Source organism: Syngnathus scovelli, chromosome 8 (genome assembly GCF_024217435.2).
Source record: "Syngnathus scovelli strain Florida chromosome 8, RoL_Ssco_1.2, whole genome shotgun sequence".
In the NCBI taxonomy this organism is placed as follows: domain Eukaryota; kingdom Metazoa; phylum Chordata; class Actinopteri; order Syngnathiformes; family Syngnathidae; genus Syngnathus; species Syngnathus scovelli.
Window position 1 is genome coordinate 10,541,018 of NC_090854.1, and position 18,165 is coordinate 10,559,182.

An 18,165-nucleotide genomic window follows, 5' to 3' on the forward strand; every position below is an offset into this window, starting at 1 on the left:
GGCTGATGGGTTAACTGTAGATGCCACATCTCCATAAAAGTTGAAATGTTCAACTGCATGTTTGTACTCGAAAAGATGACTCGGGATGGATTGAATAATTCAAGCTAGCGGTGGTGATCAAACTAATTGCTGCTTTTTTTGTGACCAATTGTGATTGGCAGTTGCCATCTTACCTGGTTCTTCAGATCCAGTTTGGGACACGGACGGCCCCCGTTAAAAGCCTTCTCCCTCAGCCACTTGGATCTGACCTTCAGCCCGGGGCCGCATGATGAACTGCAGGGCGACCACGCCGACCAATCGCTGAGCTTACAGTCGAGGGGGCACGGGATGTGGCACAACTCCACCGTGTAGCCTGTGAATGGAACATTGGCACGCACGAGCGAGAGAGAAAGAGAAGTTGAACTCGCACTTGGGTGACAGCTTCATTACGGGTCACCTGAATAATTTCCTCACATTGGCCTGTGCTCTGGCACACTTGCTCACTGTGACCAAGAAGTAATTATCAGACTAATGAGTGTTTTTCTGCTCAACTGTGCCAGCGCGGAAATGTGAAACTTTTACAATGCCCATTATTCTTACACAAACTATATTTCGTAAGTAATTGGGGCTTTTTTTTTTTGGCCTTACCGGTTTCTGTACACAGCGTCGGCTGGACCAGGCGTCCTTGCTGATCGATGCAGGCCACAGCTCTGTAACGTAGACCCTGACCACATTCCTTTACTACCTGGTGGCTCATCCAAATGTGTAGCGACCCCGGAGCGGAAGGTTCACGGAGGATGCAATCAGACCAGTTCCCAAAAGGTTGGGACAAGTACTCCTCACAGGGACAAGGCTCTTTCTCTTCGAGAGGATATAACGCCTCATTCAGGCATTGCTCCTTCTTTTTGCTGCGACCTGATGGATGACAGACAGCATGGTGAAAAGATGATTCAAAATTGTTTGCTCACAAACTGAGCAGGAGTTTTGTTTGACATACTGTGATTATTCTATTTTGGAAAATAACCACAAATTAACACAGCAAGGAGCAAGATCACCGATGTCTTTGAAGTTTATTCTTCTGCATACTGCTTAGCTGGAAAGTCATATTTGACATTCAAAAATGATTCACTTTGAATTGCAATATCCTTAAAAGAATTGTGCAAACTATGTCCGTTAATTGCGGCTACAAAAAGATCTTAATTCTCAACAGGCGAATATATCATAAGACAAATCTTGATGCCTCAACAGCTGGTCGTCTTTTATTTTCATTTTTTTGTAGACGTCAAATAATGCTTTTTATGAAATGGAACATTACAGTATACGCCATTTCTTTTCTCTTGACTACCATCTGCTCTGTCTGAAACAATCATTCCAACACAACTAGTGTCTGAGCCAGGCTGTCGATGCAAATACGCGCACTCACAAAAACGTTTGGGAAATCGGGCTTTCGGGTTAGGATGAACCTAAAATGCACCATATAACTTTTCTAGCAGAAAATGCGACTTCCTCAAAACTTTTGAATGTCCAGCTGTTCGCAACTTTCTGCTCAATAACAAGAACTACTAAACTGCATGTTTGAAATATAAATGATTGAGTCAAATTAAAGGAATCAAAATGGAAGGAAATACAGCAATCAATAAACCAATCATCCTTTCATTTCGAAACAGTTGGTGGTTTCTCAGCGATGGATATATAATAAACATCTTCAGACGAGCAGGCTGTTATTGAATTTTTCACTTAAATCTCCAAATTATTAGCAAGAAGTGACAACACATTCACAGAAAGCAACAGGAGTGAATAGAAAAAGATGCCTGCATGTTTTGATTTAGTTGATGTGCGACAAAGGCTTTCAGATGTCTATAATTTGGTGTCAACCTATAATTGTCGGTGTGCCGTCGTTTCAGAGTATCAATCCTTCTCAGAGAAACACTATTATTTACCACTAAAGCAACGGTTGAAATTTTCAATTAGGGGCAACATGTATAGGGTGGGGGATGGTCTTCATAGCGCATGTATACAATAAGAAACTAACTACTTGACCACCCGATTAATTTTACAAGTAGCTCAATTGTTGAATGAAGAAATAAAGTCATGACATTTAAACGTTACAACGGCCCTAAACTGTGACACATGTATGCGACCCTCAGGGATGACCTACCGCCCAACTCTGGCACATTTTAATGAATTGGATTCAAAGAGCATTACAAAAAGAGACAGGGTGTGTTTACAACAGCCCCTGTGGCACTAGCTCAAATATTCATGAAGACAAATAGTACTCAGCCTGCTCTGCAAACACAGCATGTATTCCAATTCGGCCATCTGTGTTGAAATCAGGGACTACATGCTATTTAAGACTCAATTTTGATAACTACTGGGAAAGTAGAAAGTTCAGCTCGATATTGGAGGGGGTGAACATTTTTGCTCCTTCAACTCCAATTCAATCCACTCTTACCTGTGAGTGAGCGCTTGCGACTTTGGAAGCCGCCACATCCCGTGCACTCGGAGAACTTGGACCAAGCCGTTAGAGTGCAGTCATCCTTGCATGGCACTCGACACGCTCGGATCTGAGCAGGCAAAGGACCGGTCGCCCAGCGCAGGCACTCTGTCATATTGGCCGCCTCATCATCCTCCCCGACGCAACTGAGTCCTGTCGATATGGAAGAGGAGAAGAAGCGACTCTGATTACATTTGACCGTATGTAACTGCATTCTCTCTGTCGTGAAAATTGTTTATTTATTTATTTATTTATTTATTTATTTATTTATTTATTTAATTGGCTGACTTCCACCTGAACTTTCAGCAGTTCCAACCAAGTCATTAGCTCACTGGTTCAACCCCATTGTCCTTTTCTTGGCAGATTCCAATGCGGGAAAAAGTGAACTCTCAACTCTATTTTCGATGGAATTTGTTCAGCCGCGAGGTTGCCCAAATCCACACGTGTGGTATTTCACATCAGCTCAGCCACAGACAGGGATCATCTTTAATTATACACGAATTTAGAAAGGTGATAAGTTTGGAGGAAGTGCTGAAAGGACACTTTTGGAAAAGGCTCCTCCTCTACAATCTCCACATTTTGGGGAAGAAACTTATTGAATTACTCTACATCGAATAAAGTTTCTCTTCATTTTATATCAGCCAGAGCCAGTTACATTCTCCATCCTAATTTGTAATAGTAATAATCAAATTTGATCTTTATATTAATCCAACTATTCATACAGTGTGTCGTTCAAATGTGTCATATGTAAACACGCTATGGCGCCAAATTATGTATAACTTTATAATTTTATTGGCGCAGCTTTCTACTCACTTCATTGTTTTTATACCCCTGGTACATTCTAAGTTGCCTCCAAGTGTCTGAAATGTCACAGGTTATTAAACGCAGGCATTTTTAATCATAATGAAAAGGTGAATCGCTAAAGGTCGGGGAGGATTGCCCTACACCTGCTAATGCTTCATTCGTCTTTCCTTACCGGAAAAGGTGCATTGAGTCGCTTAAAAAATGTAGATCAATTATGAAGTTAAGTGGAAGAAAGCGAGCCGGAATTTTCAAATTTTTTTCAAAATGGCAGATGTCATCATCATTACTGTAATCGATCGGGCCAGTTTCTAGGCCCATTTACGCTCATCTTAGCGAGTCCCCAATTACACGGAAATGACTAACTGTGTGATGAAATGATGTGGTTGTCATTTTTGACAACTCGATCCTCAGAAAACTCCTTGTTAGGGCAAGTACGTCCTTAATACGGACGCTTTGCCACTTGAAGCGCTTTGGTGTCTGGTTACGGGACAAAGGTTTCAAGTTTTGCATTTCACACACATGAAGGTCACAATCAGTTCTGCGCAATCAAACCAGAATTTGTGAGGCAGGAAATATGCTTGCATAGAAAGCACTTATTTTAGAGCATTTTTATGCGTATAACCAACCCGGTCATCCTTGTTGGCTCAGGTAATTAAGTGCATCCGCAGTGGCACGTCTGGTTGTTGCTGGAGTCAATAGAATTTCTTTTGCAGCACAGCAGATGCATAAAAACAATTAAATATTGCGAAAACTGCTTTCCTTGTAATCATCTGCAATTAGTCTGTAAGAGTGATTCTTTTTTTTTCGTGCTACAAGATAAGTTATCTTTCAGTCTGTAATGTGCCTGTGGCTGTCCGGCTTGCTCCATTAATAAGGAACCGGTGGCGTGATGAGATGGTCACGACAACAGACAGAAAGATTCATCTTCTTATACTCTCAGGACAAATTGCCTGCCTGTTTTATGGCTCCATCAGTTGTTTGTTAAAGGAGCCGTTATGACCGTTAGGACTCATTAAATAAGGACAGTTAACTTAAAAATGAGTAGTGAAAGACAAATACTTGTGGAATAACAAAAAGACTCGCCTCTTGTTTCCAAGCCGTTTCCGCAGGATTCTGCTGTTCCAGATAAGCTACGTTGGATGGATTCAGGAACTAAAGTACAGGCGTGCCATTTGTGTATCCTCCACCTTAATGGGAAAAACAACAGAACAAAGACGTGAGGATAACCGCTAGCTTGGAAAGACTCAAGCAGCATCGAAGGCCTTCGACATTGTGTTGGTTCAGAATGAATCATCTGGGCCCTTTTTCGTCCCAATGCACAAAAACATGAGCTAGACAATAATACCAGCGGTAGAAAGGGAATGCGTTCAAATTGTATTCTGTGAAAGCAAAATTGCCGTGTGCTGCTTTTGGGAACATTGCAGGAAGCAGAAAACCTTGATGATTTTTCACATTTGTTTTGCTGTACCTTTTAACTTTTTTTTAGCTGACAATCTGGGCCACTTGTTACCAACATGCCAAAAGCATAATAAATAAGACAAAAAAAACAACGACACCTTGTGTTAAAAGTAAACAAAATATTGTTCTTATGCCCAAATGGCTTTTTATGAAGTTTATAGCCAATTATGTGTCTTGGCATCAATTAAATGATTTACCTGTAAATTGGACATGACGGGAGTGATTCACAGTCCCTCTCTTCATAAAGAGTGTGAGGGCACTCTTGGCCTCCATTAGCAGACTTCTGAATGATAGTCCGGTACCGAGACTGTGTGGCAGAAGTAGCATTCTCTGTTGGAAAAATAAAATATATTAATAAATAACACAGGTTTTAGAAAAATGTGAAATGTAGATAAGAAAATATCAAATTTAATAGATCATCAGTGATGAATCAGAATTGGTACTTAAAGGTTTGTCTTTCCAACTTTGACTTCTCATCCAATCAATTGCCTAATACGTAATGATTTTAGAATATTTTTTAAATGCGTCAACCATATTCCAATAAATCCACAGAAAAATGTCTGTCAAGAGAAGTACTCCACCAGATCCACACTATATTTTTATGTGATCCAAACATCTCCATTTAGTTGGTTCTAAATCTATATTAAAAACTAAACCAATCCTGAAAATGTATTCAACTCACACAATGGATGGCTTATTAAAATGGTAAAAACAAAAGAGAGCCAAAACAATAAATTAATAACATAAAAAATTAAGAAGCTTTTAGATCAATTTGACTTTCCATGTTTTTGCCTATTCCACCCATTTTCAAAGTCAAAACTTTTGAGTGCATGATTCCTAAACAAGTATCGTCAAAGCTGATTGATAATAATTAGTGTGCCTGTGTATGACTGTAATTTCGTGCAACAAACATTCCTTAATTTCTGGACATACGACGTAATAACGACCACAGACTAATCACCACACATTAAAAATGGTAAAATTAAATGTGACTGCATCATCAGCGGATCAATGAGCCAAAGAATATTTATAGAGATGAGTTGCTGGCTCAATTGTTTTGAATATTTATTTCTCCATCAAGTATCTTTTTTTAGTAATCCATAAGCCAATGTAATATTTTATATATTAGTGAAGGGGGGAAAAATAAAATCAATGGCGCATGAGGCAGGGTAATCGTTTGGAGTGACACTTAAATATCCAAATGCGTTTTTGAATTTTAGCTAGATATAGAATTTCACTACATGATTCAGAAACAGTGGTTTGCAAGATATGAGCCATTATTTGGCCAAACTTTTACTTTGACTTGTGAGCGATGTGTACGGAGGCAGTTTGTTGGAACAAAAATGGTGGTGCAACACATTTACACAAATAAATTCACAGGTATATATTGTATATTCGCTACGAAACATGACAATGACATTACAGCATCTTACCGAGTCACTTACAGTCAATTCTTATTCATTTTGTGCCTGCTTGAAGAACTAGCACAAATGTTTAAAAGGCAGAATACACAGTAATAGTGTAATTTTTCTCATTTAAAAAAAAATAGCATTTTTTTTCTGGGCGGGGAGATGAGAACCGATTAATGGCTTTTCTATTCATTTTAGTGGGAACATTTGTTTAACATACTAAATTTTTAAATTACAACCATGGTCTCCAAACAAATTAAACTTGTATCTCAAGGCACACATGTATGGGTCACAAAACACAAACATAATAAAAATGTGGTATGAATTGGATATAGTATAAACTATACACATGACCCTAAAAATGATGGAAAAATAGTGCAAATACTTCAGTCCACACACACAGAAAAAAAAGGAAACAGCGGTAAATCTAAAACTACAGCTAAATTTCAGACTCTCGCCACGACATTTCAGTAAATCCATCCATCCATTTTCTGTAGCGCTTTGTCTCCACGGGGGTCGCGGGCATGCTGGAGCATATCCCAGCTGTCATCGGGCAATAGTACAATTCTCAAATAGGTTCAGTAAAGTATGCTCAAGGCTACCTGGCATGCAGGTTGATGGGCAGGCCGTCCATTCACTGAAGGGTGTCACAATGCAGTCTTTCACGCAGGGAAGAACACAGGGCCGGATCGCTACCGGACGAGCAGAATCTGGGCATCTGCACGCACACATAAACAGCGCTCTTATATTGTACTCATCCCTCAGGTGATGAGTGATAAATGTTCCGAGTCTTGCCGGTAACACTAACAGGACAGTGCAGTGAAACAAGTGCCCCGTCCTTGACATCACACATCTCCCTGCAGGAAACATGATTGATTATTTGTCCCGCTGCTTGTACGAGCCTAGGCAAAATGTCGACGGATAAAAACGAAGTAAATAGAATACAGTTGTCTCACACATGATGTCTGGCAGATTAGGGCCACTTGCTTCTTAGACTTTATATACACTGTAAAATGTTACGCAATTCTCTTCAAATATGGATTTAGAGACAAATCTCGGAATTGACTTTTTGGGATTGTTAAAAAAAAAACACACATCAACATGTATAATTACCATTATAAATCGGAAAGGTTGCCGGTAGAAATTCAATGAGCGGAGCTAAAAAAAGAGAAAAAAAGGGACTGTCTAATCCTCACATCCATCCATCGATTGTCTCAAGTGCTCATCCTCATTAGTGCGACAAGTTCTGCCTGGCATTGGCACAGAAAGATTAGCAAAGATAAACGTCATAAATGTTCATTTTCACACAAACGAGGTGAAATTGTACTTTTTTTTTCTTGTGGCACCTCTGATGATCTCTCAAGCACACTAGTGCTGAGAATCGTCTCCTCAATTATCGCAATGGCTTCCTAACGAAGTGATGTTATGCGATTGATAAAATCTAATGCCTGCCTAAATAAAGCTTCATTGACTAATTATGGCCAATTGATTAATAACTTGCAATACAAAGCATTATGGCACTTTTACTAATGTTTAATAAACAAAAATCGTCAAAAGGCAGTCTATTGCTTCATGGCAATTCTTTAAACACTAATGTGAATGTGTGTTTACAAGCAGAGCATCAGCAGTCCACTATTAGCTCCAATAAGACCCTGGGGACTCCCGCTGGAAAAAAAAAAAAATCAATTAAAGTTCACAAAATGGCTGCTTATTAAACCTGACTAAAGGAAGGCGAGGTAAACACTTCACCAATACGTTCCTTCCGCCTCAAGGACACAGTGTCATACTTTTTAAAAGCACATCACTATTATTTAACCAATGAATTCACTTTGTTTAGGCTGTCAGATAGTTTGTATTGTATATTTATGACAGGCTGCCGGGAGTGTTTTTGTCAATGCTGCAATTTTGAAACATTTCATAATTCACGCGGCTATGTACAGTAAATCATATGCTTTGATGTCTTCATCCACCAAGAGTCCGCACACACAGACATCAGGCACAGACCATTTTCCCCAACCCCCTGCTAAGTGGCTTTACTCGACCTGGCAACCGAGATCCAGGTCCCACTTGAGTCTCAGCATGGTGCCACATTCTGCCAGTAGCAGAAAGTCAGCAGGCACAAGGGACCTGATCAAAGTCTGCCCAAGTAAATAGAGCGACATGCAACTTTCCTTCCTTAACTTTATCCTCCTTCTCTGTTTTGCAGCGATGCATGCCAAAAGGCACAGTAATGTGACTGGGACGCTGGGCAATATTGCCAGCTACTCCAAAAATATGGAGATGGGATATTTTTGGAGCCGATCGGTTAAAAAAAAAAAAAATAATAATAACGATGACATATCACCACCTGATTAGAAAATGCACCGACCTTTTTCATTTATTTAAACAACTTGTTTCTTTGCAATTTTTTCCAGTCAGGAAAATAAGTCACATAAGTAAGCAAATAATGCAATTATTGTCACATATGAATAATAATAATCCAGCCATAAAAAGCAATGCATTATAAGTGATGAATGAAGCGAAGCAGGGTGGTTTTACATTAGCGTCTACTCGGCTAAAGGACAACCTGTTGCTACATTGTCAACTTTTCATAACTACTGCTGTGTAGGAGGTAGCACAGGGGTAAGGGGTAAAAATCCTTTCTATAATTCAGTTTAGAACACTGTCAATAATATATGGAGCTAAGGAAGGGCAAAATGTTATGAATTATGGATGCACCTTCCTGGCGCCAGCATTAGCATTGTAAAAATAACACGGTTTGGAATTGTCTTGTTTAGAGTAGTACCGATGGTAAAAGAATAAATGAAAAGGGAAATACACAAAAGTCAAGGAAGGAAAATTCCTCTGAGAATTATTTAAAATCCCCAAAAATGAAACAAATATGCCAAATATCCTAAATAAGCAAAAACAAATCTAATCCCCACACAATTTACATGTTCACATGGGGCTCCACAACCTTATTCCTCATACTTTAACAAAAGAAAAACTAAGCGGTTTGTATATAAATGTCAAAATGATTTCAAAATACAGTTTAGATTTAAAAGAACAGAAAGAGCATGTTGCACATCCTACCTTTTGCTGACAACAGATCCACCATTCACCATCTTCATGCAAGTGACTTTACGAATTTCGACTCCCATGGCACAAGTGGCGGTGTCATTCCGGAAGTAAGTTCGGTTGTGATCCGCACTATCATTAATGCAGGGCCCCCATGTTGAAGCCTCCCAATAGAAAACCAAGCAGGGATGGTCATTGCAAACTCTCCACTCCTCCAAAGCTGGAGCTCCTGGACACTCTTTCCCATCTGGGTCAAACATACATATACAGAGGTTGCTTTAATGCACGTCAGGTGAATGCATAAACGAGGTAAAGATGCATTCGAGTAACCCAAATCATCTTTCTCCATTAAAATCAGTGGGAATGACATTAAACCGCTCCAGCATCACTAAGGAAAATAGCCCTCTATGAAACTGAACTTTATAAAACATCTATTAATATCATATTCGAGCAGAATATGCCAACAAAAATAAATTTGCACACAATTAAGTTACTGGCATTCTTTCTTTTATGCATGACCGGATCACTGAGGTTGCAGTACAATTTTTTCTCAGAAAAACGACAATTGTCTAATAGGGATCAATAGGGAAGCACCCACCTATGTGTTCTTTTTGTGCCCTTGACACTTTAGATCTTGGGAACATACTGTTGCCTGTTTGGCCTTGACTAAGGGACAATGGACTCCAGCATTTAGCCCTACTGCAAGGAAATGGGGGGCGGCATATTATCACTGCGAGAATTTTACTTGTGGCAGAATGTCAGACATATTCCCAGTGGGTTTTTGGCTCCACCAGTCATTGTCACATTTAACATTTGGAGCCTCTTCTCAAGGTGTCGTTAGGGCCAAGCAGTGAAGGTTTGGGCGACAAAATGATCACCTCGCCATTTGCTACCGACAGATGGAGAGGTGAGCTGGAAATGTGCAAGTGGGGAGGAAAAAGTATGCAGGGTTCCGCCTTACCTTTTCCAGGGAGGGCCAAGACAGTACGAGTGCGACTTTGTTGACCCTCTGCTGTTTTCGAAGCGCAACTGTGCGAGCAGGGGGACCAGGAGGACCAGACGCTAAGAACGCAGTCGTCAGGACAAACCACCTCGCAGGGCGCCTGCGTCGGTGGAGGGTTTTCCGTGCAGTACGTCGTGGGCACATCCTCGCCTGGATATGAGAAGTAAATAAGACTTGAATAAAAATGAAACTGCGGATGTACTGCAGTTTTTGCAGTGTGTCCTTCATCCTTTATCTTGCACTAATAGAATATTCATAACTGCTCCCAGTTAACTCTTAGCTATGATTCTTTTTCACAATTCTGTATAGCATTTTTCCAAAACTTTCACATAGAGCAGCTTCAATGGTTTTATTTGAACTTATTGAAAAATAAAATGTTTTTAATCAATCACAACCCAAGGGCACATTTGACACAAATTTGTTCTTTTATTTCCACTCCAGGATATTCTCCTCGGTGTAAGAGAAGAACAGTTTAGAGATCACTTCATTACACACATACGGACAGACGGCTCCTTAGGGAATTTTGGAAACCTTTTGTCCATAAACCGACACTGATCTCACTCCAGCTACTAAAATAGCTACGGTGTTTACAGTGAAGCTATTAGTCGACTGAAGGCACTGATAAAATCCCACCGGTGACATCAGGGCAATGGCCTATGGCAATTATATAGTGAACAACAACTTCTGACCAGTTTAGAATTGATTTTATTACGTCTAGTTTCACAATGAACAAATAGAATATGTCAGCTCATAGAAAACAACATTGAATTGCTTGAGGCCTGTATGTGAATATGCAAAAATAAATTACACATCAATCTATTTATGCGGAAATGACTGGAATACAAATAAACAAAGGAAATATGCGAGCGTTAACATCTAAAGTCACAACTTGGGTGTGTGAAAGAAGAGACACCACGGGTGGGGGAACTCTGCAAATAGATGGCTGCCCTGAGGTCCTTTTGAAATATTAATACAGGGAATGGTAGTTGCTGCTCTTCTCAGATAATACCGCCGCTACCTATTGAAATGATTTTTGTTCTGCTCGCCCACCCGCCGATAAATCTTTTAACTGCGGTAGTTATAGATAATCCTCTCACCTTTGCCTGAAAGCCAATAAATACGCTCAATCCGCTCAGATGGCCTGACAAAGCTACATCGCAAAATGAGGCACTTTAAAATAAACTGTGGTTACTATCAAAAGGGGTCACGGAAAAGCTATCGAGAATCGCAATTTATGATTATTTATGAGAGGTGGGCTTGATACTCTTACTGTCGTTTAAACAAGTTACATGATTGTTTCGGGTCCAAAAGAGTTTGCTCAGGTAGACGGTAAAAAGCGTTCAGTTGGATTGGGCTCAAAATGAAAACATTCCAACTCGTATAATGTTGGACACTCATCCAAGCAAGCTTGAAAGCAATTTCCAAAGCGTGGGATTTTAGGTTTAACTTTCAAGCTTCCACAGTATTTGTGATTGCCAATTAAACTTGATCATCAGAGAGAATGGAGCTTGATAAAGTAGGCCGAGAGTGGATCGACTGAAGCAGACCTGCCCAATCATATCGGCACTGAAACACAATACATACGGTTATGATAAACTCACTCAATTTGTGATAATGAAGGTGTCAGTACTTGAAATGGTGTGTAATCACGAGTCATTTCTATCAACAAACAGGCTCAGATGAAGATGTACAGACATTTCACACTGCAGCTGCTGATCCGCGTACACCGAGGACGACGTCTCCTATGTGGAGTGAATTGAATAGACGGCTGGCAAGGCCAAGAGAATAGATGAAGCACAATGTAATTAGGAGTATGGTCGGATTGTATATTGCCAAGATTGAGGCGTTCTCCCGTCAAGTATCCTGGAATAACCCTGCAATGACTCTCTTGGCCGGGCCCCAGAATCAATTTGAAGCCTACGCTGGGAAGCTTTTTGAAATTAACACAATTTGGTTGTAAACAATACAAGTAGACAGAGAATAGTGATGACCGAGCAAACCATCCATACACTTTTGATTACCGGTAATCAAAAACGAAGCTAATTTATGACTTTGTTTTTGGAACACCTTCATTCAATTGTAATAAGGAGCTGCAAGCAAGCATTAAATTCATTAGAGAAGTGACTCAGCTTTGCACTGAACCCATGTTTAAATTTTGTCTGTGGAATTTATATACGTTTTATGGTGGCCAAGTTTGACCACACAAAAGTTTATGAATCAGAACAAATTAGGCTTTTAATCAGCTCCCCAGAATGGAATGTTCTTAAACTTAGCAGTTCCGTCCGTCCATCCATCCGAACCACTTTATCCCAGCCAGCAATCTCTGGGCAGTAGGCACTAGATTAAAAAAAAAAAAAAAAGTGATTCTGCAAGCTCCAAGGGGGGCACTGGAGGTTCCCCCAGAATAAGATAGTTCTGGTGGCCTGACGAGAGAGGAGATGGAGGTTTTGGATGAGCACTAGTTGTTATAAAGATGCTGCAGGGAAGGTCTCCCGTGGCGACAAAGGAGAGAATTCAACTTTCAGTCACGATCAAAAGCTTGGGGAAGAATTAAGAATATCTCGGGTGAGGAGATCGAGTCAGGAAAGTGCTCTTTTCACATGGAGGTGTCGGCTGAGGTGATCCAGCCAACTAATTAGAATGCCTCACTGGCGCTTTAACTTGTCGTTTTTCATTATTACACCGATTTGGCTCTGAGGTGGCCTTGACTCTGTGCACTCGGAGGGTCTCACAAGTCAGTCAAAAGTGAAACGGCGATCAACATGTCAGCTATCTTTCACCCGGATTCAAGTTTGCTAATTTCTTTCTTTTTCCTTATATCCAACAAGACGATTTGCCTGTCAAAATGTATCGACTTAAGTGGGTGATGGAGGATGATTAGTTAACGGATGGGCAACTAATGACGGAAAGAATGAAGAGTGGAAGGAGTTTAGGTTGGAGGAAAGGAAGCAAGGATATGGAATTTTTGATCATTGAATTTTTCTTGCAACTAATGCAGTGATGGCCATTTCATGAATAATTAACAGAATCACATAATACATTTATCACAATGTTACACATATTACTTGTTGAAATTCTAGTTTAACTGTGGTTTGAAAAAAAAAAGAATGATTAATTTTTAATTGAGCTTATGCATAATGAAAGTCATCAAACTTCTACAAAGTATGAACATTTTTCTCAGTGGTTTACGTGATCAATAACGAATGAAAAATACACTAATTAAAAATAAGAATATGTCAATACAATAATAATTAGTGCTTATTTGACCATGAGGATAAGTTGTGCGCTGCCCATATAAAAACAACCTCCTTTTAATTAATGTCAGTATTTTATAGTTTAAGGAAGAAGTACCTTCAGCACTAATGCACTTTGCACTTTGGACCAAAGTTCCAGGACCACAAGTGCTTTTGTTGGGTGTACATTCGCCTTGCTGTATTTGCCACCGGTAGCAAGCTGGATCCTCGCAGGGGATGGATTCCACCAGATGAGGGCAGACATCCAGTGGACTGCTGCTGGATGCCCACAGCACCTCTCTTCTCCTTTGTATGAAACCTGGCAGGGAAGACCCAAGGAGAAAAGAAGAAAAAACAGAGGTTGGTTGTTGCAATACATAATGCATTTGGTATAAACATCAGGACCATAATAATTTTGGAATGATCATCATATTTTTTTTAGTTTTTAAATTTGGTGAAATCAGATTTTTTAAATTATATTTTAAATATATTTTAATAATTTTTATTTTTAACTGTTTTAGTATTGGTTTTGTGTTTTTTCCATTGTGTGCAATTTTTATTTCCCCCCCAGACCTTGTATACTATACATGCCTGTACACACATAAAAATGCAAAAATGCTAGAATTTCTGAATGATGTAAATCCAACATCATTTAGCAATATTATTATCAAGCCTCTCCCTCATTTTATTTCAGGCCCATAATTCACTCTAAAGCATGAAATTGTCTTGTAATTGAAGTCATTGTCTTTCAAATCAAATAAATACACACTTTGCTGACTGGACATGACTGGACGGTTTATTCGAAAAGAACCAACTTTAGTAAGTAACTATTGAGGCTTTTCAATTCCTGGATGACAAAGAGAAACTTTGGAGATTAAATAATGTAAACTTGCCTCTGACCACTTCCTTGGGGTGTTTCCACTACAGTGGAGCAACAGCCCCATTCATCTTCAGCTATACTCATTTTAACAAAGACCTGACATTTGGCACAAAGGTCTTACGTTATTTCCTTCCACAGGTGGAACATCTAATCTCCAGGAGGGTCAGAACCTCCACAATACATCCTCCAACAATCTAGGAACATGACCCACAGGTTCAGGAGGATGATCCGAGTTGTAGCTTCGGTCTATGAGGAAGCTTAAAGACGAGAGACGGTGTGGATCGATTGCAGCGATGCCCCGCTGCTGAAATCCACACCACAAAAAAAAACTTACTTTGGCAAGGGTGTAACGAAGTGATGTTAATAATTGATATGCCTCTTGGTCACGCTGGTTATTTCAGGCAGGTGAGCTACAGCACGGTGTGAAGATACAGCACTCCTGTCAGTGCTGTGACCTCAAGTAAAATAATTACAAAAGCTCTATTAAATAAACCCCGCAGTCAAATGCGTTTACATTAAATCACAGTCAAATCTGATAAGAACTGCGAGTCGGGTAGAAGACAAAAAGTATTTACTGCAGGGTAACTCAAAGTCTATTGAACAAGTAAACTATACCGCTGACGCAGAATTGATATTTTTCGTTTCTTGCTGTATTCCGGCATGATTTTGATTTAGGGTTGATGTTATGTGCACACGCAATTTTGCATGATCAAATGCAATAAGTAAGCAATTTCTGGAAAATTTGCTACGAGCGTGCCCTCGAGTGCACAACAAATGATCGACATCTCGTCAGTCATGGGTTCTGTCTCTGATTGGTTGTTTTTCCTCAGGCGTGATGGTTTCTTGAAATTTAAATTAGAGGCAAAAGATTGGAAAGTATTTTTCACAGAACAGGGTAGGAAATGGTTGGGTTTTTTTTTTTTAAATAATTGCAAACTTCCCCTTTGGTCTACCTTGAGGGTACTCCATTCCAAGAACTTCAAGCAAACACATTGGAACAATTTTCCAACAGGGCCCACTTCTTTCGATATTGTATGGTTTCCTTCACGTGCTCTGGGTCTACTAAAGCCTCAACATAATGCGTCACTCGAGAAGAAAGACGTGCAAAACAGCAGATGCCGCCTCTTCCAACTAGCAAAGTATATTAATGACGCTGTCTGGGAGTTGAGCTTCCGTGGTCCCGTGGAGACCGGTGTGGGCACTGACCTGAACAATCCACACTTCAGTTGTTCCCCGGGGGGCTTTCATGCACATTTACGCATGACAGCGATGAGGTCGCGATGCCCTTTTAGCAGAGCGCTAACACACTGACAGCCTTGAACCGCTCATACATACATGGAGTGCCTGTCTAAAGGCTGCGACACACGTGTTCACCTGCTCCGAAAGGCGGCGAGACAGCACCATCCTGCTGAAGGCTTCCGGCATGCCAGACGACTGCACGCACTCGGAAAGCATCTTATCCATCTCTTCAAACCTCCTGGGCATGGAGATCTGAGACACCGGCACACTCGCTTTCTGATTTTCCTCAGTCATGGCTCGCTTGTGTGTTGCTTTTTTTTTCATGGCGGACTTCTCATTTGTAGACCAGACAAAAACTCATATGATCTCGTCTGGTCTCTTAATTGAGCCTTCCTACCTACCTCACTGTTTTCTGTATTACTGCTGTTATAGTGATTGTTTTATTCAGAAGATAGCACACCTCTCAAATGAAATCATTAGCATTCGCAACAGCTCTTCGGTTTGTTTAAATTTGGTTGATTACATTGAAAGTACTCAACTCAGTTACCACGAGCAGCTGGCGGTAAATATATAACATGGCAATCTGTGATGAAACTCGGCAGCAAATAGATATTTTCCTACCGCGCACTAATTTCCACATCTTGCCCATCTGTACAATTATCTGTATCAATTTCAAGTCATATTAGCTACATATTTAGGGGAGTTCTTTTTTATCAGACGAATTGCTGGATGGATACTGCTAACGTGACTTCAACGATCTATTTTCTGTACCCACGGAATCAAACCCGCACCCTCTGAACTGTGAGAAGGACGTGCTAACCAGTGCCCTAACATGCCGCATTAACTTCAGCTAATTTGCAATAATGTATCACATTCAAGTTGTGTCAAGAAAAAGAATTACCGATTATCAACTTGTTTGTTTGTCTTAAATTTGCAGACCAGGGAAAGGGTAATCCAATACCTTTCTTCCCCTGTGGATCTTTACAGCTGTCATGTACGCAGGTGCCCCAGGATGACCAGTGGGAGAGCAGGCAGCGATGTTGGCAGGGAATGGAGCAGTTCTTGACCGCCAAGGGAGCTTCTTGACCCGCACACAGTCTGGCAGTCACAGGCCTGGACACTGTGCAAACATGAGGGACGCAGCTGGTTTAAGTAAAGCTTCAGCACACACAGGAAGTAGCGGGAATGTTTTTACTACGCTACTTGCAAGGATATACAGGGCTGCATACCTGTTGTTTGCCTAGAAAAGGTTAAAATAGAATTTTTTATTTTTTTAAAGTGTCTTGTGTTTTTTAGATTTCAAAATAAGACTAACTATTTTAACAAATTGGTACAATTTAAACTTACATGACTGACATCTTAATATTCAAATGTACCGTATTTTCCAGACTATAAACCGCTACTTTTTGCACAAGCTTTGAACCCTGCGGCTTATAGTCCAGTGCAGTTTATCTATCGATTTTTCATGATTTTTATGATATTTTTTGATTTATGCATATTCTCTTATATATGGAAATTAAACATTAAAACACCTGCGTCTTATAGTCCAATGCAGTTTATATATGAACAAAACAGTAATTTTAGCTGGTGTGGCTTATAGTCTGGAAATTATGGTAGGCCTTTTTCCACAACAAATTAATGCTTGTGTAATTTGCGGACAATCATAAAACATCTGTCTTAGATGGTAGAATAATTCTTTATAAGAAAGTATTTCCTCCCTGCCCACAATAAGAGTTTTTATTTAATCTAATATTCCAGTTTGATGCACTTCCACACATCAGTGAATATCACATTTCCATTTAAATGAGAGCCCAAAGAGAGATTCAGCAAATGTCCTTCCTGCATAATGTCTTCTTGCCCTGAGTCATTTTACATGGTGTTTGATCTTCTGTGTAGAAATAACATGCATGCTTAAACACATGGATAAAAGCGCATATTACACATTTATCGGCTTTGTTCCCTAAACTGCGGGTGACAATTACGGTGCTGTAGATATCCAACAGCAGCAAACTGTTTTCCGAATAAGTCGCGCTAGCGAAGCGCTCCGCGTTGAAGCCACAAGCCACATCGCTTTACATCACCCGAAGCTGTGCCAGGGTTGTAAACACAGCAGCTTACATATTGATCTTTGTCCCGCACCGCAGAGCTCTTCATTGATATACTGCACACTAAAAAAAAAAAAAACTCTGACCTCCAAGCACTGAGGTTATGATATGGAACGAGGCTACTAGAATGTATCTTTTATTTTCCAATTGGACATGTTAACTTGCCATCAATGTAGGACAAGTTTCTGAAATTCTAAATAATAAATAACACTATCGCAGTCTGTTGTACAAATTATTGACCAAGTTTTGAAAATGGCTTGGTCTCATTGACAATACAATGATAATGGCTCAACATGGTGTTCTATTGAAAAAGAGAGTTTCGGAAATGTAAGGCGACATGAACTATATATTCTTGGGCGCTAAGTGGCTTTCCTTGCAACGCACTTTATTCGACCAATTCTGCAAAACTGCTTAAAGGCCATGACATGATCGCTTAATAGTATTGTGATTATTTGTTGTGTAATGACTACATTGCTTTCCTGACATGAACATGTTTTTAAGAAT

The 18,165-nt window shown here is 40.0% G+C and overlaps 1 protein-coding gene across 2 annotated transcripts in view; it reads right to left on the reverse strand.

Moving 5' to 3' along the window:
* The window catches only part of thsd7ba (thrombospondin, type I, domain containing 7Ba), an 88,454-nt gene that overhangs the window by 22,626 nt on the left and 47,663 nt on the right, over positions 1-18,165 (reverse strand). For both annotated transcript variants that reach the window (XM_049727053.1, XM_049727054.1), the window contains exons 8-17: positions 16,518-16,676; positions 13,556-13,756; positions 10,163-10,354; positions 9,217-9,448; positions 6,747-6,862; positions 4,933-5,065; positions 4,361-4,464; positions 2,432-2,626; positions 628-894; positions 174-352 (exon numbers count right to left, since the gene is read on the reverse strand). In XM_049727053.1, coding sequence (XP_049583010.1) covers positions 174-352; positions 628-894; positions 2,432-2,626; positions 4,361-4,464; positions 4,933-5,065; positions 6,747-6,862; positions 9,217-9,448; positions 10,163-10,354; positions 13,556-13,756; positions 16,518-16,676 — 1,778 coding nt within the window. The remainder of the gene's footprint in view (positions 1-173; positions 353-627; positions 895-2,431; positions 2,627-4,360; positions 4,465-4,932; positions 5,066-6,746; positions 6,863-9,216; positions 9,449-10,162; positions 10,355-13,555; positions 13,757-16,517; positions 16,677-18,165) is intronic.